A 20,910-nucleotide genomic window follows, 5' to 3' on the forward strand; every position below is an offset into this window, starting at 1 on the left:
GCCTTCTCTTTTGTTACTTACACCGGATCACTTCTTAGGGTTTTTAGAGACAAAGTTTTGTTGTGTCGCCCAGGCTGGCTTGGAGCTCTGTAGCTTAGGCTGGCCTCATGCCACAACCTCCCATGAGCCTTCATGGCCAGGTAACACCTCTTATTCAGGGTAAGCACTTGGTCACCCCAGGACTGTGGATCTGTGACCCTGTATTGCATGTTTCACCGGAGCCGCTAAAGCACAACTGTACTGGGATCTAAGATGTTTCCTGCATGTGTTCCCATTTTTAAATGGCCTCAGCGCATCGAGGTGTGGTGATATGCCTGTAATCCCAGCACTTAGGAGGTCGAGGCAGGACCATCAAGAGCTTGAGGCCAGCCTGGGCTATGTAGTAAGACTTATTTCAAAGAAGAACCTGTGGAAGGGAAGGGAAGAACCTTAGAAACACCCCAACACGGCTAGAGAGATGGCTTGTAGTTGGAGTTTTCCTGCCTGGCCCACAGTCAGGACAAATCTCTCTCACCCACCAGGCCCATAGACACTCAGACCCAACCAAGTAAACACACAGAAACTTACATTGTTTACGAACTGTATGGCCGTGGCAGGCTTCTTGTTATCTACTCTTTTTATCCTAAACTAACCCATTTTTGCTAGTCTATACTTTGCCACATGGCTTGTGGCTTACCGGTGTCTTTACATGTTGCTTCTCATGGCTGGCAGTGTCTCCTCAGCCTTCCGGCTTCCCAGAATTCTCTTCTCTCTTGTCCCTCCTATACTTCCTGCCTGGCCACTGTCCAAACAGCATTTTATTTATACAGAGCGATATCCACAGCAATGGCTCAGAGGTTAAGAGCACTGGCTGTTCTTCCAGAGATCCCGAGTTCAATTCCCAGCAACCACATGGTGGTTTATAACCATCTAGAATGATATCTGGCGCCCTCTTCTGGCTTGTAGGCATATATGCAGGCAGAACACTATATGTAAGAAGTAAATAAATCTTAACCAAAAAAAAGAAAGAAGAAACATCTCAATAGTAACTATGTAAATCAAATTTCCACAAAAAAATTTTAATGTCACGTAGGAATGCTATTTCTCAGCAATTCATGGTGAAATGATACTACCGTAGTCTAAATAAATATCCTTGAGTAATCTTTCTAGAGGAGCTTTGTTTCCCTTTTAGACATTCTTTCACTGTAGTCTAGGGTTAGTCTTCAGCTCGATGTGTGTCTCAGGCTGGCTCTAACCTCATGACCCTCTGCCTCAGCCTCTCAAGTATTAGGATTACAGACATGTGCCACTATGCCTTGCTTAGGAAGACCTACACACACACACACACACACACACACACACACACACAGAGAGAGAGAGAGAGAGAGAGAGAGAGAGAGAGAGAGAGAGAGAGAGAGAAGAGAGTTTTAATTAATTTTACAGCAAAGCTAAGCTTAGATTAATAGGGATAGCACCAGAGAAGGGCACACACTGACTTCAGCAGATGAATCAAGAATGCCTCCAGTGGGCCTGGAAATTGGCTCAGTAGTTAATCACTACTCTTGCAGAGGACCAGAGTTCAGTTCCCAGCACCCATGTCAGATGGCTCACAAACACCTCTTGATCCAGAATCCAGTTGTCCAGTGCCCTCTTCTGGCCTCTACAGACAACTGCAGTCATATGCATATACTCACACAGGGATACACAGGCATACACATAGTTAAAAGTAAAATAAGTAAATAAATAAAAAAAGAAGGCCCCCAAGTAAATGGCTTGCTGTTTTGTGCCTCAGATGCCCATCAGTTAGTGGGATGAAGCGAGCCCTGTGGAGCCCTGTCTGGACTGGTATGGAACACCTTGGCTGAAGATTGGGAACACACCATGTTAGAGCTAACAACATGTGTGAGGTGCTTTTTTTCACATCCAGTGCTGGGGTCAATGCCGCCTCTATGCTAGGCAGGCGCACTGGAAGCTGCACTCCCCATTTCTGATGCTGTCCTGTTGTTTTTAGAGAGGAACATCCCAGTGACGTAGAATACGTGCATCTTGTTGTTTTCTTTTTCAAGACAGGGTCTCACTATGTAGCTCTGGTTGTCCTAGAACTCACACTGTAGCCCAGGCTGGCCTCCAACTCAAAAAAGATCCGCCAGCCTCTGCCTCCCGGGTGCTGGGATTAAAGGCGTGTGCCACCACTGCCCGGTTTAGCATATTTTTTATATTTTTAGTTGTGAGCCTAGACTGTAATGGCTGAGCCATCTCTCTAGCCCTGGTGCATATTTTTTAAAGAAATGTACAGAGAACTTTGGTTAATTCTCTTAAAAGCACTATGCTAATGAGACTTTTGTGCTGGTTTTATAGCTGAATGTCTTGTCATTGAACTAAATTTAGACTACATTTTGAAATACAGTACCTGTTTGTTTGTTTGTTGTTATTTTGGAGCAGGGTCTTACATAGTCCAGGCTGACTTGAGTTCTCTGTGTAGCCAAGGTTGGCCTTGCATTCCTCATTCTCTTGCCTCTATCTCCCAAGAGCCAGGGTTCCAGGTGGGCGGCATCAGGCCTGGCTTAACCACACTTTTGTAAGAGTCTTCCATGCTAAAATTTTACAGGAAGTTGTAAACCTGTAATTAGGTAACAAAGCTAAAGGAATGATTATATACAGAGTAACATTTAAAAATAGCATCTTTCTAAATAACATTCATCTGCCTTTTTAAAGTTCCTTGATTAGGAATCAGAGAATGCTTTGAGCTGCCTAGGTTTTTGTTGTGTATTTATCTTAAATTCCATGATTCATAAAATACTGCATCGCACTAGTGTGAGAATCTTGAGTCTAGATTCTCCCTGGCTGAAAGCTCTTTGGCGTGGCTCCCTTACTCTGAATAGATATAGTCTTCACCAGCGTCTTCACAGGTTCGCTGCTGTGTCAGATGGATTCTTTGTTCTCAGCAGCTGCCCTCCCTCCATGCACAGTCATGGATTTTCAGCCTTCTCCTTCCTTCCCTACTGTTCAGCAGTACAAAGCCACACTGCGGGAAACCTCTACATGAACCATCAGGCTTCCCCAAGACCAGACTGAGGAGTTTTGTTTCTAACTCCTGTTACCTGTTTTCATAGGTTGATGTTCTGTGCTATCTTTTTCAGGGTGATCATGGCTATAAGCAATCCAGAGACACCGAAGAGAGACTCAAAGTCATCCCCAAATTTTGTTTTCCTGATTCAAAGGACTGGGTGCCAACCTCAGAACTCAAGAGGTAGATGGGCTCCTTCTGATTTCAGTTTGCTGGAACTGTGCATCGAATCAGTTTGTGCCGAATGGGTAGAGTCGGGAGGAGAGCTCCAGGAGTGAACAGGAGCAGGCCTAGCTGCGGTGGGCCGGGTGGGGAAGAGATAGAACATTTCCTACGAGAGCTCAGCAAACCCAGAACACAAGTTTGTGCATCTCCTTAGCTCAGCAGTTCTGCAGAGCAAGTTGGGGCCACATCACCTGCCCAGAAATGGCCCAGAGTAGGTGGGGGGCGGGGATGGACGCGGGGGCAGTGACTACACCTGTAGCTCAGGGGTTAACCTAGAAAGAGCAGAACAGAACAATTGTCATTGTCTTGTTTCTCCTTCAAGCTGGTAGACGAAGCCATAGCCTGGATTCTGTGTTCCCTCATGGGCCCTGTACAGAGGGAGACTCCAGCTTGATGATAGGTGTGGGTAACCGACGCATTAAAGAATTGCGTGGGGCTGCAGGGATGGCAGATGTCCCAGTAGTTAAGAGCAAGTGCTACTCTTGCCGAGGACCTGAGTTTGGTTCCCAGTACCTATGGCCCAGCGCCTCACAGCTCCCTGTAATCCCAGCACCAAGGGGATCCCATGCCTCTATTCTCTAAGGGCATCCATACTCATGTGTGCACACTTAAAAATAATAAAAAGAAATCCAAAAGAAGGAATTTAGTTAAGGTATCTAGAGGAAAATGCCAATTTTAGTTTCTTTTTCTTTAAGTTTTTTTTTTTTTTTTTGTGGAGCTGAGGATTGAACCCAGGGCCTTGCGCTTGCTAGGCAAGTGCTCTATCACTGAGCTAAATCTCCAATCCCTTAAGATTTATTTATTTATTACAAATACAGTGTTCTGTCTACATGCCAGAAGAGGGAACCAGATCTCATTACAGGTGGTTTGTGAGCTACCATGTGGTTGCTGGGAATTGAACTCAGGACCTCTGAAAGAACAGCTAGTGCTCTTAACCTCTGAGCCACCTCTCCAGCTCCCCCCCCCCCCCAATTTTAGTTTCTAAAACCATTATCACTTCCAAATCACGCTTTTTGGTTTTTTGTTTTTTGTTTTGTTTTTTGTTTTGTTTTGTTTTTGAGACCAAAAATGTAGCCCTGCCTGGCCCAGAACTTGATATGAAGACCAGAGTGGTTTCAGACTCACAGAGATTCACTGGCCTATGCCTCCCGAGTGCTGGGATTAGAGGTGTGCTCTGCCAATCGGTGCCTTCTTTACACCGTAATCGGGGTGTATTAAAATACGTCTGTACTCACAGTTACTCAGGTCCTAAGACAAGAGTCACTTGAGGCAAGGTTGAAGGCCAGTCCGGGAAGCAGTGAGACTTTGTGCAAAAAACAAACCAGTAAGGGCCAGAAGAGGGATAGCTCAGTGGTTAAGACCACAGCGCTCAGCTCTCAGCTGCCAGCATTGCTGCTCTGTGTTGTCACTTGCATGGCTAGCTTGTGCACTCTCTCCCGTTGGCCTGCTCTGGTTGGCTTCCTCCTGCGTTGAGTCTGTTCTAGAATGTTTAGGAAATGCAGAAGAGTAAGTCGAAAGCAAAGGCGGTGACTGCTCAGGAGTCACCACTGTAAATGCTCCTTTCCAATAATTTTTTACCGTATTTGAGTACAGATCCTCAGTGCGCATAGATGGCTTAGAGGGAAAAGCGCTGGCTGCTCTTGAGCAGGACTAGGTTTGGTTCCCGCACCATGGAGCAGCTCACAACCAGCTGAAATTGGGGCTCGGAGGACCTAAGGCTCCCTTTGGTCTCTGTGGGCACTGTACATAGTGGTGCGCAGATGTATACGCAGGCAAAACACTCATACACAGAAAATAAGTTTAAATAGTGATTCACTATTCAAATTGGAGGTTCTTTGCTCATTAAATGAGTATCTTTTGGGAGCATCTTTGGGTATTTTGTGAGGTTTTTTATTTTGTTTTTTTTGGGGGTTTTTTGTTTTGTTTTGGTTTTTTGAGATAGGGTTTCTCTGTGTAGCCTTAGCTGTTCCAGAACTTGCTTTATACATCAGGCTTGAACTCACAGAGATCCTCCTGCCTCTGCCTCCCAAGTGCTGGGATTAAAGGCATGTGCCACCACTCCCAGCTGTGCTGTTCATTTTTGGCTCATATTTAGAATGAGGAGTTAATATTTTTCCTATTGATTTGTATATATCAAGGATATAATCTAGCAGGGCAGTGGTGGTGCACGCCTTTGATCGCAGCACTTGGGAGGTACAGGCAGATGGATCTCTGTGAGCTCAACAGAGTGAGTTCCAGGACAATAAGGGCTATACAGAGAAACCCTGTCTGAAACATCAAGGAAAAGGGTGTAATCTTTTTCCCATCCCTGTGTGTGGATGAGAAAGAGAATGGCGTGCATATTCATGTAAGAGGTTAAAGGACAGCATTGTTCAGCCCCTGCCTCTGCCTTGTCTGAGACAAGGTCTCTTACTCTCTGCTGTTTATGGCAAGCTAGCTGGCCTTGGAACTTCTAGGGTTCCCCTGTCTCTGCCTCCCATCTCACTGCAGGAATGCTAAGATTGCAGATGCATGCTATTGCATCCAGCTTTGTGTAGACATGTGGGTCTGTACCCAGGCCATGCTGTGCAGCAAACACTCTCTCCACTGAGCCATCTCTCCAGCCCAGGATCTAGACTTTCTTCTGTCACTGTTCATATGGCCACTCAGAACCAAACACAGAAGAATTCACAAGGGAGAAATATGTTACCAAAATCCTCTATAGCTTGATTACCCATATGTTTGGCTAAACTAGATATTCAACAAAAGGAGACAATACCAACAGCTTATCCTGTACCCACTCACTCACCCTGGACAAGGCCGGCGTGCTCTGTGGGAATGTGACTTGAAATAAATGGGTATTTCTGCTTCCTCTTAGATCACAAAGGGACTCCTTGGTCTGTGAGTAATGTCTTAAGCAGCTGTTTTTGTTTTCAGTGAAACATTCTCCTTCGTGTTGACTGGTGAAGATGGAAGTCGGTGGTTTGGTTACTGTAAGAAGCTTTTGGTGAGTACCAGATTGGTGCCAGAGTCGGCTAAGGGACAAGAAAGGCCGACTAGGAACTTGAGGAGCATTGTCTCTCTATGACTTTAAGGGCTATTTAATTATGTGCACATCCAGGAAGCTGCATTAGGCTTGGCAAGGCTCAGTGGTTAAGAACACTGATTGGTCTTCCAGAGGACCCAGATTCGACACCCAGCACCCATGGGGAGTGTGGCTCACAGCAGACTCCAGTCTCCGGGGATCCGATGCCCTCTTGTGGCACTTCACGGGCACTGCACACACATGGTGCACAGCCTTACATGCAGCAAACACCTATATACATAAAACAAAGATGGAGTTTTTAAAAAAGAAGCTATGCAGGGTTGGGGATTTAGCTCAGTGGTAGATTACTTGCCTACCAAACGCAAGGTCCTGGGTTCGATCCTCAGCCCCCCCAAAAAAGAAGCTATGCTATGTTAGTTTACATAGCAAGAGTGAGGTGAAGGTCAGAATAGAAAGGCTGTGGGTTTCACTGAGTTGTTTCTTTGCAGTAGAGAAAGGAATTCCTGGCAGAGATTGAATGTCAGTGTGGCACACTCAAGAATGCTGTCCAGAGAGCCAGTGGGAGAGGCTGAGGTCCTCCCAACCTGTCTCAGGTGTCATGTCGTTTAGGCCATAAGCCTGAGGAAATCATGCCTTCCTCCTTAGTACTTCCCCCACCTTGAAGTGCTCACTGAGCAGGAAAGCCTCACTCCTGCTGACTGAACAGTATTGAAAGACGCCTGTGCACACCTGCAGTTCATCAACTTTGGTGTCTGAAGAGCATCGCTTGAGTCGGGAAGTTTGGGACAAGCACCTGCCACATAGAAGGGGCCTGTTAAGTGAATATTAATAGTTAAGGTGGTAAACCCTTGCTCTGCTTGGTTTGTGTTTCCAGCCGGAAGGCAAAGGCAAGCGGCTCCCCGAGGTATACTGCATGGTCAGTCGTTTAGGTTGCTTCAACCTCTTCTCAAAGGTGAGTGAAGCGTGGGCTCTGGGAAGAGCCTCTCGGTCTGAGGTCATCTTTATTGCTGGTGATTTCACCGGAGAATATTGAGTGGCATAGACTTTAATATACTCCTTGAGAAAGCTCGCCCACAATGAGTTACAAGCCACAGACTCAGACTCTTCAGATGGCTCAGCAGGTCAAGGCAGGGTCCCTCAAGGCTGACGACCTGAATTTGACTCTTGGAACCCACATGGTGGGAGGAAAGAAATGAGCCACAAGCTGTCCTCTGGCCTACACATCTGTGCTGTGACAATTGATGTCCCTCCCCAATGAGTTGTTTTTTAACATAATTCTTTATTGATTCTTAGGGAATTTAATATCATCCTCCCCAATTCTGCTCATCTCCTAGTCCCTCCATACCCTGCCCCTCACCCCTGCAGTGTATTCCCCAAAAGAACCCCCCCCCAAAAAAAATCTTAATTAAAAACAAAACAACAACAAAAAACCCACCTTGCTCCTCTGTCTTTCCAATACCTCTTCATCCTGGTGGTATTGGGAGCTGCAGTGTGTCATACAGTACACTCTTTTGTCCACTCAGCCCCACCTGCAGAATGTTCACTGCAGTGAGTCATTGGTCTGGTCCAAGGCCTCTGGCATATAGTCATCCCCCCAGTGAATTTAAAAATGAAAAAAAAAAACAACCCATAAGCTTGAAGGTAAACTTAGACCCCTGATCAGGTTGCAGTTGCTGCTCTGTTATGGTTTTGGTCTGCTCAAACTCCCAGCTTAAAGGAATAAATAATTAAAGATTTATTTGTTTATTTTGTGTGTATGGTGTTTTGCCTGCACACGTGCCTGTGTAGAACATGTATGCATGGTGCCTGTGGGCCCAGAAGAAGGTGTCAGATCCCCTGGAAGTCGAGTTACAGCTGGTTATGAGCTTCTGTGTGGGTACTGGGAATTGGATCCAGGCCTACAAGAGTAACAAGTGCTCTTAATTAACCACTGAGTCAACTCTCCCGCCCCCAAACCCCACACTGAAGCATATCTTGCCTCTTGATTTTCCAGACCCAACTTGTAGGATATCACTGTCAGTGTTTATATGTTTTGCCCTTTATTGAAATGAAAATGGTCTCCAGTTTGGGTGAGATGGCTGTGTGGTAAAGGCACTTGCCACCAAGCCTGAAAACCAGACTTCAGTCCCCAGGACCACACAGTGGAGGAAGAGAACTAAGACCCCCCACAAGTTGTCTTCTGACTTCCACACTGAGCATGGCATGTGCGCATGCGCGCGCGCACACACACACACACACACACACACACACACACACACACAAAAGGAGTACAAATTATTATTTTTTTTAAAGTAGTTTCTAAACATAAGCTGACTTGAGTAACTTTCGGGGTGTAAAGATAGCCTCACCATGTACTTTGAGCTTTTTTGAGTTGCAGAGCCTGTTTGTCTGAATCTACTGTTGTTATTTATTTATAGTAGGGTTTCCTTATGTTTCTGGACTGAGGTCTTAGTAAATTACTGTGGGGTTTGTTTGTTTGTTTGTTTGTGTCCCCATGCAGATTCTGGATGAAGTAGAGAAGAGAAGAGAAATGTCTCCAGCCCTTGTTTACCCATTCATGCGAAGTGTCATGGAAGCCCCTTTCCCAGCTCCCGGACGCACCATCACGGTTAAGAGCTACCTCCCTGGGGCTGGAGATGGGGTAAGTTAATTCATCTCACCACGGTCTAGTAACCACCTAAAAGCAAACCTTGTACTATTGCAGGCACTGTAGACAGATTTTTCTTTGGGTTGCGAGCTCATAAATAATGACACAGAGACTTCTTATTAATTATGAAAGCTCAGCCTGTAGCTTAGGCTTGTTCCTAACTAGCTCTTAGAACTTAAATTAACGTGTTTATATTAATCTTCGTCCTGTTGCATGGCATTACCTCTCTTCCATCTTGCACCTCCTGTTTCCTCTCTGTGTCTCCTGGCTCCTCCTTCTTCTTCTCCCTCTGACCAGAAATCTTGCCTATACCTCCTGTCTAGCTATTAGACAGTCAGCTCTTTTAAACCAATCACAGCGGTGGTGGCGCACGCCTTTAATCCCAACACTTGGGAGGCAGAGCCAGGCGGATCTCTGTGAGTTCAAGGCCAGCCTGGGCTACCAAGTGAGTTCCAGGAAAGGCACAAAGCTACACAGAGAAACCCTGTCTCGAAAAACCAAAATAAAAAAAAAAAAAAAAAAAAACAACAACCAATCACAGCAATATATCTTCACACAGTGTACAAATATCCCACAGCAAGGCACAGTTTCCAGAAGCCCGTGCATGGGGAGGAATAGTTTTACCTTTTCAAGGCAATATGTTTTATTTCCTTGAAACTCTGATGAAACACTGAATATGTGAGGTAGTTGATCCTCAGCCCTGGGTTTCCTACCTGACATAGATTGGGTCCCGTTACAGTGCCGTGTCAATATGATAAATGACAGACATGTGTATGTGTATACATAATGTATGTATGTTTATATTTGTCAGATGGAATGATTTTCCCCGGACTTTACGGCATCTTCATAAACTCTTTGCAGCAGACTTTTTCCTTTTCCCCAAACAGGATATCACTATGTTGCCCTAGCTGGCCTTGAACTCAGGGATACGCCTGCTTCTAGCTCCTGAGTACTAACTAGGATTAAAGATGTGTGCCACCACACCTGACCCAAGTAGCAGACCTTTTTCAGACTAGAGAAGGAGCGAGAAGTTCTTCTGTTAATGCTGCCGTTAGAGGTGCTGTCCAACCTCGGCTCTCCTGGTTTTCTCTTGCGTTTCAGTCCATTGAACTCTGCCGACCGCTGGATTCACGCCTGGAGCATGTGGATTTTGAATGTCTTTTCAAGTGCTTGAGTGTGTGCCGTCTCGTCCGGGTCTGTGCCTCTCTTCTCTTAGAGCGGAGGGTGATCTTTGTTGCCAACAGCCTGAGGTAAGAAATGAGTGGAATCTGATACTTCATGCTGGTGTTTGGCTTGCATTTATTTATTTATTTTACAGTGGGCCTATATTTAAAATACCTAGAACTGGAGCTGGAGAGCTGGCTCAGTATGAGAGCACTTGTTGGTCTTGCAAAGGACCCAGGTTCAGTTCCTGTGACCCAGATGGAGAAGACAGAAATTGTAAAGGCTTGTGTGTAAAATTACAAAGATGGCTAGTTTTGGTGGTGCACACCTTTAATCCCAATACTCAGGAAGCAGAGGCAGGCAGAGCTCTGTGAGTTCAAGGCCAGACAAGGCTACAGAGATCCTGTCTTCAAACAAACAAACAAACAAACAAAAAAAACCCAGCCAACTAAACAACAAAACAGAAAGAAAGTTTTTAAAAAAAATGGTATTGCTTTCCGGGCTGAGTGGTTCACACCAGTGTCCCATCTACTCAGGAGACCTGAGACAGAAGAATCACTTGAACCCAGAAATGCAAGGACAGCCTGGGCAATGTAGTGAGATTCTCCCACATATTTTAAAAAATATCAGTATTGATTTTCTATGGGAACATTGGTGGGGTTTTTTGTTTGTTTGTTTTGATTTTGGGTTTTTGGTTGTTGTTATTGGTTTTGGTTTTTTGAGACAGGGTTTCCCTGTGTTGCCCTGGATGTCCTGGAACTTTCTTTGTAGACCAGGCTGGCCTCACAGAGATCCGCCTTCCTCAGCCTCCTGAGTGCTGGGATTAAAGGCTTGTGCCACCACTGCCTGGTGAACATTGGTTTTTTAGTATAATAAATTGTGCTGAACCAGACTGAGATGAATCTGCTAGCAATTAGTACATATTCACAGGGTTATTGATCTGTGAAGGCCAGTGAGGTCACTGTATAATTCTTTAGCATAATATTTGAAATATGTTCCATGTGCTGTTCCATCTGTGACATGTGCTTCTCCTCTGTCTAGCACCCTGTCAAAATGTGGCCATGCTGTCGTAGCTACACTCTATCCATTCACCTGGCAGCACACCTACATCCCAGTATTACCAGTGTCCATGATTGACATAGTGTGCTCTCCCACTCCATTCCTTATTGGAATCTTGTCTTGTTCCCTACCCCAACTCCAGGACCTTCCCATTGAAGAGGTAAGATGGAAAACATTCGGGAAATGTGAGAACATTGGCAAAGGAAACCAAATGATCTTTTAAGAGGGGTAGAATTGTTATTAATAAAATAATTTTATCATTTGGGCTTCAGAAATGTCTCAGCAGTTAAGACATTTTGTTCTTACAGAGGACCCAGATTCAATTCTGAGTAACCTCTTGGTGATTCACAACTACCCATAACTCCAATTCCAGGAGTTCACATGATAACAGACAGACATATGAGCAAAACACTCATACACATGAAATAAAATAAATAAATCTAAACATTTTAAGTATTACAATAATTGATCATTTGTTACATTGTCATATTTTATATCTTAAAGAGAAAACAATTCCATGGTACATTTGCATCCTGATGCTCACTTTACAGTAGTGAGCGGTGGACCCATCTATGTATAAAAAGGAGGGTTTCTTTTTCCTTTTTTTTTTTTTGAGGCAGGGTTTCTCTGTGTAGTCCTGGCTGTCCTGGAACTTGCTGGCCTTGAACTCAGAGATCCACCTGCCTCTGCCTTCCAAGTGCGGGGATTAAAGATGTGCGACCACCATCTGGCTTGGTCTTCTTTTTTAAAAAAACACTTGTGTGTGTGGGGGGGTGGGGGGTGGGGTGCCATGGCACACATGTGGAGGTCAGAGGACAATTTTGTTGGTCAGTTCTCTCCTTCACTTTAAAATAGAATTGTTTTTAAATTGTTCCTTTTTATTTATTTGTGTGCATTGGTGTTTTGCCTGCATGTATGTCTGTGTGATGGTGTTAGATCCCCTGGAACTGAGTTACAGATAGTTGTGAGCTCTGGAAGTGCTCTCAACCTCTGAGCCATCCATCTTTCCAGCCCCTCTCCTTCACTTTTCTGTGGGCAACAGGGATGAAGAGCAGGTCATCCAGCTTGATATTGCTGGCACTTGTTTTCTTTTAAATCAATACAAAATTTCTCAGGGTTGACTTAAAAAAATTGTTCCAGATATAGCACATGTAAAGATATTTAACCTAAACAAACAGAATATACACCTTAGTGAAGTATTATTACAAAGTGACTATTTATATAATACAGGATTGGATTGTAACGGGCATCACAGCGAAAGATTCAATCTCTAATCTCGTGGTCCCTTCCCCACTCCCCAGAAAAGCTCACTACCGTCTTGACTCTTATAGTAGCCATCTGTTTGTATTTCTTTATAATTTTATCTCCAAAAATGCATGGTGGCTCAGCAGGTGAATGTGCTTGCGGGAACCTGGCATCCCGAGTTCCACCCAAAGGCAGAGGAAGAAAATTCACTTCTACAAATCGTCCTCCGTACACCATGGCACACCAGGACTTTGTGCATCACACACACACACACACACACACACACACACACACACAGAGTGATAAATAAATTATAATAACAGTGTTATCCTGTGTCCTCAGTTTTGAAACTTGGTATAAAAGAGGAATGTAGCTTTTCTCTGTTAGGGATGTGTGTTAAGATTCATCTGTATAGGTTTACTAATAGTTGGATGCTTCTGATCACCTAGAATATGCCATTGTGTGAGTGTACCACAATTTTCTTACCCATTCTGCAGTTGATAAATGTCTGGGCTATCTCCAGCTTGAGGTTTTTATGAATAATCCTGTTGTAAATGTTTTTATGCATCATACTCGGTCCCTACATGCTTGGGTTCTGTGGGTATGTGCTCAGGTGGAATTCTGAGTGATAGGATAAAAGCACATCTTCAACTTCAGTGAGTGAACTCGAACTTCTTCGAAGGAATGCCAATTAAACTTCTCCCAGCAGCACAGGAGAGGGGCCGTTGTCCACACGTCACCAGCTGTGTGGTTTAGCTGCCCTGGCTGGTGACTGTGGAGCTGTACATTTGCCCATTGCAGTGGAATTTGTGTTCCTTGATTGCTTTTGAGGTGTGTTTACCAGTCATTGAATATCATTTATTGTAAATCATATTCTATATTCACCCAGGGTTATTTATCCTCCATGATTTGTAAGATGTCTTGTTTTTCTGTTTGGTTTTGTTTTTATGGTGCTGGGGATCAAACCCAGAGTACCTACCTAGATGAGTGCTCTAACTCTGAACAACAGCCCAACCCCAAAGCCTCTTTTTTTTATTAGTTTTTTTCTTTTCTTTTCTTTTTTTTCTTTTTTCTTTTTTTGGATGGGGGTGTCTTCTTTTGGAGGTCTTTTTATCGAGGTTTATGGTCTCTGGAAGCCCAGGCTGGCCTCAAATGCACTTTGTAGTTATGCATGAGTTTGAACTTCTGACTGCCCACCCTCGTTCCCCCCAGTTCTGGGGTTACAGGCATAACACCTGATGTATTCAGTGCAAAGGACCAAATTGTGGGCTTTGTTCATGCGAGGCAAGCGTTCTGCTGACTGGGCTACATCACCAGCCCTTGAGACTTGGCTTTTCATTTTCTAAAACCGTGTTCTGAACTCATTTTCTGGTGTGTGTGTTTTGTTGGGTGTTAGGGTGGAGGCCATTTGTTCATTTTTTGATGCAGGGTCTCCCTCTGTCTCCAGGCTGGGTGGGACTTGTCAACAGTCCTGTCAGAGCCTCCAGACTGCTGGTAGTTTATCTTGCATCACCACACCCAGCCTAAAATGACACTTTTTAATGGAGGAGAGTTGTTCATTTGTATGTGGTTAAGATGCCAATGTTTTCATTTAAGATTGATGTTTTCATGGGCTGCTTACATTTTCACATGAATGTCCTCCTCTGTTATCTCCCTATATTTGCCTTTTTTCTTACTCCACCTAGTACTTCATTTGTTTGCAAATAGTGTGGTGTAGACCATTTGGGGATTTTCCCTCTTTGTAGCTACCCACCTCCTCAGTATTGCTTGTTGAATAGGCTGCTCTCCCCACTGTTCTCCCACACGCATCTGGTAAATCTCTGTCATATGCAGTGTATACATCTTTTTCCTTTTCCAATTCATTTGTTGTTTTGATGGATTAACTTTTAAATTGGCTGCAACTCTGAGTTAATTTTGTTGAAACTGTTCCCATGGCCTGAAAGAATCAAAGTGCCCATCCCGGTCCAGCAGTACCTGGTGTGTCTGTGGATGTCTCTGGTTGAACCTGCCTGTCTCCTTATTCCTCAGGTGCTGATAGTTGATCTGTGTGCAGACAAGTTCCTGCAGGAGGTGAGTGACAAAGGAGAGGCTTACATAATGTTTGGGGACATAGGTGTCTCTATAGGCACTTAGACAGAAAATATCTGGAAGTGCTTAGAGAACATGACTCAGAGAGAACTTCTGGTTCATACCCATTTCTGAGTTGACACTGGAGCTAACCATACAAGATTGGGCCTGAAAACTTTGGCTTGAGTTTATGGGTGTCCATCCCAAAGGAGGAAGGAGGAAACAGCATCAATGTCATTCTCAAGAGAAGTAACCAACTCCAGGAGGGTTGACATATAAGCCTCTAAGTTAAATTTATTGGCTGAGGATGTGGCTTGCTGGTAGTGTACCCATCTAGATACCTAAGCACACAGTTCAGCACACAGAAAGAAAGGACAAGCACTTAACTCTGGTTGTGTAGCTTCTCGGTTAGGAGTGAACTTCTAAGGATGATATTAAGCCAGCGGTCTCGTAGACTGAGGGCAGTGGGTGTTCATGGAATGCTTTAGAGGCGGCTTTCTAGCAATCCTAACAAGTGGTCCTTTCTGTCGGATGCTGGGGGATGGGGAATGGATAGACAGCGGTGAGTCTCAGAGCAGCTCTCTGGGTGTAAGCTGAGTGTGGAAACCAGATCTTTCTTCCAAAGCAGTTAGCTCTTCACATATGAACTACCATTTATAGAGCCATGGCTTTAGAGATAAAAAATGAAACTTGTAGATGAGCGATTTTGTAAAAAAAAAAAAAAAAGGGGGGGGGGGCTGGAGAGATGGCTCAGAGGTTAACAGCACTGGCTGCTCTTCCAGAGGTCCTGAGTTCAATTCCCAGCAACCACATGGTGGCTCACAACCATCTGCAATGAGATCTGGTGCCTCTTCTGTGTACATGATAAATAAATAAATCTTTAAAAAGAAGTCAAGTTAAGGTAGAGTGTCCACAAAGCACCTGTGGGATGGGGGCTGTTAGCTAGTGCATGTGTGAACTCCTGAAGGCTCACGCAGTGTGCTTCTCTCCAGGTGTCTGATGAGGATGAAATCCTGCCACCCAAACTTCAAGCTGCCTTGGTACAGATTTTAGAAGACCGCAATGAAGTCTTGGGCCAGGAACAGCGGTTTTCACAAGGTGTGAGACTTGGGCTTAGGACTTCAGGTTAAAGCCGGGAACACACTAAGATCAGCACTCAGCTAAGGGCTGGGCCGACCTAGCGCACCTTGAAAATCTCACACCCTTTCTTACAGACCCCCAAAGTGCCAACCCCACACCTGTCCAAGGGCCTTTGAAAAGTGACATTTATAGAATGCTTTCTTCCTATAGGTCTATCTCATAGGTCATTTTCTCTTTAAGTTCTTCATCCTGTCTTTTAAAAATTGCCCCTTCTCCCCAGGATTTTTGACTTCTCCCCCTCTCCTCCCCATGACACATACCTTTAATCTCAGCACTTAGAAGGCAGAGTCTTTGGATTTTAAGAGTTCGAGGCCAGCCTGGGCTACACAGTGCCAGGCCAGCAAAGGCTACATAATGAGACTTTGTCTCAGAAAACAAAACAAGAAGAAACAGGGTCATCCTGGACTTGTCGGCTGGGAAACCAAGGCTGTTTACTGATAGGAACAGGTGGAAGGGAGGGAGCTAGAGAGGGATAAAGCGTTGTTTTGAGGCAGGGTGTGGTACCATGTGCCTTCAATGGCAGCATTCTGAGGCAGAGGCAGGTGGAGCTACATAGTGAGTTCCAGGCCAGCCTGGAGAACCTTGTCTTTAAAAACAGACAAACAAAAAACCCATCACAACCTGAAGTATTTTCAGGCACAGTAGTTCACCTCTGTAGTCTCAGCACATGGGAGGTAGTAAAAGATCCGAAGTTTGAGACCAGCCTGGGTGACTTTAGAAAGATCCTAAAGAGGGAGTAAAAGATGGACAGACGGATGGACAGTCAGAGAGCAGTGGAAGCGTATCTGATTATTGTCTTTGTAAGAGTATTTGGTGTAGTGCCTGACATGTACTTAGTACTCAATAAATTATTTTTATTAAAATAAGTCATGGTGCAATATTAGGTGAGAAAGTTGAGGAGGAGGCAAGTGATATATAGAAGAATATAGTGCATTTGTGTTTTGACATATCTTATTTTAATTGGCCCATAGCCTACCAAGTTTTGTAAAGGATCTGATATGGTGACTTACAGACAAATGGAATTTATGAACTTTATAAATTAGGCAATTTATAATGGCACAGCCAAATAATGACTGCCATTGACAGCCTGAGAACGAAAGGGTGAAATACTGGTCTGGAGACTTGAATTGCGTAGCCAGCTCTGTCTCTGTGCCAGCTGGCTTTGGCTGCTGCTGCTGCAGACAGGATCTCATGGAGCCCAGACTGGCCTCAGAGCTCACTATATGTCTGAGGGTGATCTTGAATTCCTGATTCTCCTGCCTGCATCTCCCAAGTGCAGGGATTACAGGTGTGAGCCATCAGACCTGGCTGCCGGTTAGCTTTTTAAAGAATAGACTGCTGCTGAAGAGAAGTGGTCCAAGGACCATATTCAGGGGAGGATGAGGGGCAAGAGAAAACCGAATTGTCAGTCACACAGGAGAGACGGGAATCAGGAGGCCAGGGCAGCAGAGAGGTGCAGATGCAGCACGGATGCCGGGAAGGGGAAGAGGGGACAGCAGAAAGACAGGTTGCATTTGCATGAGTGATGAAGCCACAGTGTGGAAGCCAGGCCACATGATGCAGTAAGAGTACTGTGGGAGGACTTTTTGTGGCTTTTTGCATGCCATGGGGCTGTGCAGCAAGCTAATAAGGCATATTCCTACATTGGTTTTTCATGACTCTTTAGACATGGCTTCCATAACTAATGTTAGTATTCATTCCTACACTCACAAAACTTAGCTTTTTCTCTTTATTTCATTTTGAAACAGATGTGACACTCAATTCTCTGGTGTCTGAAGCATTTGTAAGGTTTTTTGTGGAGCTTGTGGGACATTATTCTCTGAATATGACTGTCACAGAGCGTGGGGAACGTGTGTTCCAGAGGGAGCCATTCCGAAAGTCACACACTTCCCGAAGTGTCCGCCATTTTCTAGATCTCTTCATGGAGACGCAGATGTTTGCAGGGTTTGTTCAGGACCGGGAGCTTCGGCAGAGCGGAGTTAAAGGTGGGCTCTAGCATAAACCAGTCCCTCCTTAGTTGAATTCTTAGAAGGGTTGAATAATGGACACAATGTGTAGACTTACAAGGGCATGTCTGAGTTACTATGGGGATTGTTTAACTGTACAATAAAACACTGCTAATAACAGGATTAGGGCTGGGGAGATAGGTCATCTGGTAAAGGCATTTGTTAACCGTGACAACTCAAGTTCTATCCCTGGCTCAATATGATGGAGGGAGAGATCAGACACCCACAAGGTAACCTCTGACCTCTATATGTGTGTTGTGGCATGCACATGCCAACCCCACATACATACATTAAAGCATGAACATACACAAAGTTAAGTAAATAAGTAAGAAAGAGGTATAGCTCAGTAGTTCAGCACGCCTAGCATGTGCAAAGACCTGAGTCCGCCCACAGCACTGCCCAAAATCAAAAGAAAAAGGAATGTCTTATTTAATTGGTTTCCAGGGTGGAGTGTTGGACAGTCTCACCAATGTCTTCTTCTTAGGTTTATTTGAAGTCCGCGCTCTCCAGTATTTGGAAACAATTCCTGAGTCAGAACCCAGTGGGGTGAATAGAATTTTGCGGAGTCTTGGTGAGTTGCTTTTATCTCTGTTAGATAAAATAAAATAAAATAGCTTTGTAGTAAACAAACTTCATCCCCAAGACTCATAATCCAGTCAGCAATGCAACATCAAGCTGGCTGACTGGACACTGTGACCCTGGCTCCTAATGTTTCAGAAAGCCAGTCACCTCAAACGCTGGGGCTTCCCTACTAGTGAAACCCCTAATTAGCCTGATGGTGTAAGTTTCCATTTCATGATCACGAAGCTTTTCTAGGTTACATCCTTTGAGGGTGCTTTTTTAAAAAGTGGTCCTATTTACCAGAAAAATGCATACAGATAAATTTTACATATAGTTTTAGAGGGTCTATGGACCCCTGACTTGTGTGCATGGACTTCGGACTTTAAAAATACCTGATTTGAGGGACTGGAAGGCAGGGCAGATGCCTCATTTTGCATTTCTTTATGATTTTTAAAGTCCAGTATTACATGAGAACAAGGATGTGCCTATTCCCAAACAGTGATCTTACACTCTGAGCTTCAGGATATACACTCCTGATTAGACCCTGTCCTTCCCTAGCAAAGTGTGCCGCAAGCTATGATTTCATCTGTGCCTTGGGGTTGGATTAGATCAGATGATAATCTTTAGAGACTTTAAACAAGTTTTCTTCGGGCTCCCCAGTGTGTAAGCCAGGTAATTGGAGACTCCAGTTTAGCTGAAAACCACGTGTAATAGATTACATCTTGAGCTCTTTTCCGCCTCTGCAATTAGACACTCGTGGGTTCTTAGTGGCTAAACACATCAGCTGATAACTTTCCATTAGGGCAACAGAATGCTTAAGATGATAAGAATGAGGCCTTAGACTCTAGACACCTGGTTGGGCTCCTAGTTTGGGAGTTTCAGCCCATGGCTGAGTGGCCCTGATGCTTTTGGGCCTGTGGCAAGGTAATACATCATGGCAAGACGTGGGTAGAAGCAGCTGCTTGTGTGATGACTGCCCGGAAGCAGAGACAGGAAGGGGCCAGGTACCTGCAAGGGCACACTGGTGACCAGACCTTCTCCCTGGAGGCCCCTCCTCTTTAAGGGCCCGCTAGCTACTTTCAATAGTACCACATGCTGGGGACCAAGCTTTTACACGTAGGACTTTGGGGGACACTTAGCCACACCACAGCACTTGACAAGGCAGCTAGCTACTCGGAGTGCCTCTGAACGGCTAGGCTGTTGGTGCCTTGCTGCAGTGGGACAGCAGGGGAAGGTAAACAAGGCACTCATACTCTTCTCCCCCTTCCAGGAAGCAAAATGAGATTTCTCCACAAGAAGTGACTCTGCCTTCATCCTAAACGTACCTGAAAGTGCCAGAGAGCATCTCTCCAAGGGTCCGGGTCCTGGAGTCAGTCCCACGGAGTCCTTGAGAGTATGCAAGGGGAAAGGCGTCAGAGGAGGCCTCTCCTGCTGCTGCAGGCAAGCTGGGAGCAGGCTAGAACCAGTGTGCTCTCTTCTGCTTAGATCTGGGGACTTTTCATTTGGTTGGTTGGTTGGTTTAGGGTTTTTTTTTGGTTTGTTTTTTTGTTTTTGTTTTCTGAGACAGGGTCTCTCTCTGTGTAGCCCTGGCTGTCCTGGAACTCACCCTGTAGACCAGGCTGGCCTTAAACTCAGAGATCTGCCTGCCTCTGCCTCCCGAGTGTTGGGATTAAAGGCAGGTATCACCACTCCTGGCCAAGTTGTTTTTACTGTGGTGTTTTGTCTTTGGTTATTGGTGGTTACAAGAAGCTCTATTTTGTTATGAAAGCAGTTGTCTTTTATGAGGAAAAAGACTCAGAAATACTTGGTGTTGCATGTTTTTTTTTGTTTGTTTGTTTGGTTTGGTTGGTTTTTTTCGAGACAGGGTTTCTCTGTGTAGCTTTGGAGCCTTTCCTGGATTTCACTCTGTAGACCAGGCTGGCCTCGAACTCACAGAGATCCGCCTGCCTCTGCCTCCTGAGCGATGGGATTAAAGGCGTGCGCCACCACCGCCCGGCTAGTGTTGCATATTTTGAAAACAATGCAAAGATGAGGACAATGAGAGAAATGCTGAGTGTCAGGTACTAGAGAGGCTCTGGAGAGATGGAGAACACTATGATACCACCTTACATGACTCTCAGCTCGACAGCGTCCAGTGGCTTTAATTCCAGTGTTTTCACCATTGACATCACCCTTTTCCCCACCGCCTGTCTTAGAGAATGTCACTCATGTTAGTACCGTAAGAAAGCAGAGCCCATGCCGGTCCTCCCGGAATGTGTCCTGCTGGAATAGCTGACCTCTCACCTCTCAACATCACTACGCTTGGTGGGATACAGCCAATATGAAAATGTCCTCTTAAGGACACAAGCTACCTGTTTGTTGGCTTTTGGTGCCAAGTTTGCTGCACTGTGATACATTTGCATATGTCATTTTCTTCAAGCTTTCCATCAGCTTCATAATATTTTGCAAGAAACTGGAGTTCAGAGAGGTTAAGTAAGTTGGCCAGTTATACACTCAAGGTAGAACCACTTGACTTAGGAACACAGAGGAAGCTAGTTAGTCCTGCAGGGGAAAGCTTGGGCTCTTTAGTATTATAGCAGTGTTTAAAGGTCTCCGTGGAGTGTAGCAGAGCCACCTCCAGGCTTTGATGAGACTTCAAGCTCTGCGTGTCTAGATGAGACCCTGCTTCCCTTGTTTTGTTTTGGGTGCTGGGAATGGAACCCAGGGCCTTATGTGTGCTCTGCCA

The 20,910-nt window shown here is 44.9% G+C and overlaps 1 protein-coding gene across 1 annotated transcript in view; it reads left to right on the plus strand.

Moving 5' to 3' along the window:
• Dennd2c (DENN domain containing 2C) overlaps positions 1 to 19,674 on the plus strand; it is a 72,029-nt gene extending 52,355 nt beyond the window's left edge. Inside the window, exons 9-19 of the mRNA XM_036190815.1 lie at positions 3,120 to 3,229; positions 6,188 to 6,257; positions 7,171 to 7,248; positions 8,797 to 8,937; positions 10,045 to 10,193; positions 11,149 to 11,326; positions 14,440 to 14,481; positions 15,471 to 15,576; positions 17,367 to 17,603; positions 18,109 to 18,195; positions 19,456 to 19,674. Of these exons, the coding sequence (XP_036046708.1) occupies positions 3,120 to 3,229; positions 6,188 to 6,257; positions 7,171 to 7,248; positions 8,797 to 8,937; positions 10,045 to 10,193; positions 11,149 to 11,326; positions 14,440 to 14,481; positions 15,471 to 15,576; positions 17,367 to 17,603; positions 18,109 to 18,195; positions 19,456 to 19,487 (1,230 nt within the window). The 3' untranslated portion in view covers positions 19,488 to 19,674. The remainder of the gene's footprint in view (positions 1 to 3,119; positions 3,230 to 6,187; positions 6,258 to 7,170; positions 7,249 to 8,796; positions 8,938 to 10,044; positions 10,194 to 11,148; positions 11,327 to 14,439; positions 14,482 to 15,470; positions 15,577 to 17,366; positions 17,604 to 18,108; positions 18,196 to 19,455) is intronic.
• Positions 19,675 to 20,910: the final 1,236 nt, after the last annotated feature.

The sequence above is a fragment of the Onychomys torridus genome, chromosome 6 (genome assembly GCF_903995425.1).
Source record: "Onychomys torridus chromosome 6, mOncTor1.1, whole genome shotgun sequence".
Lineage (NCBI taxonomy): Eukaryota > Metazoa > Chordata > Mammalia > Rodentia > Cricetidae > Onychomys > Onychomys torridus.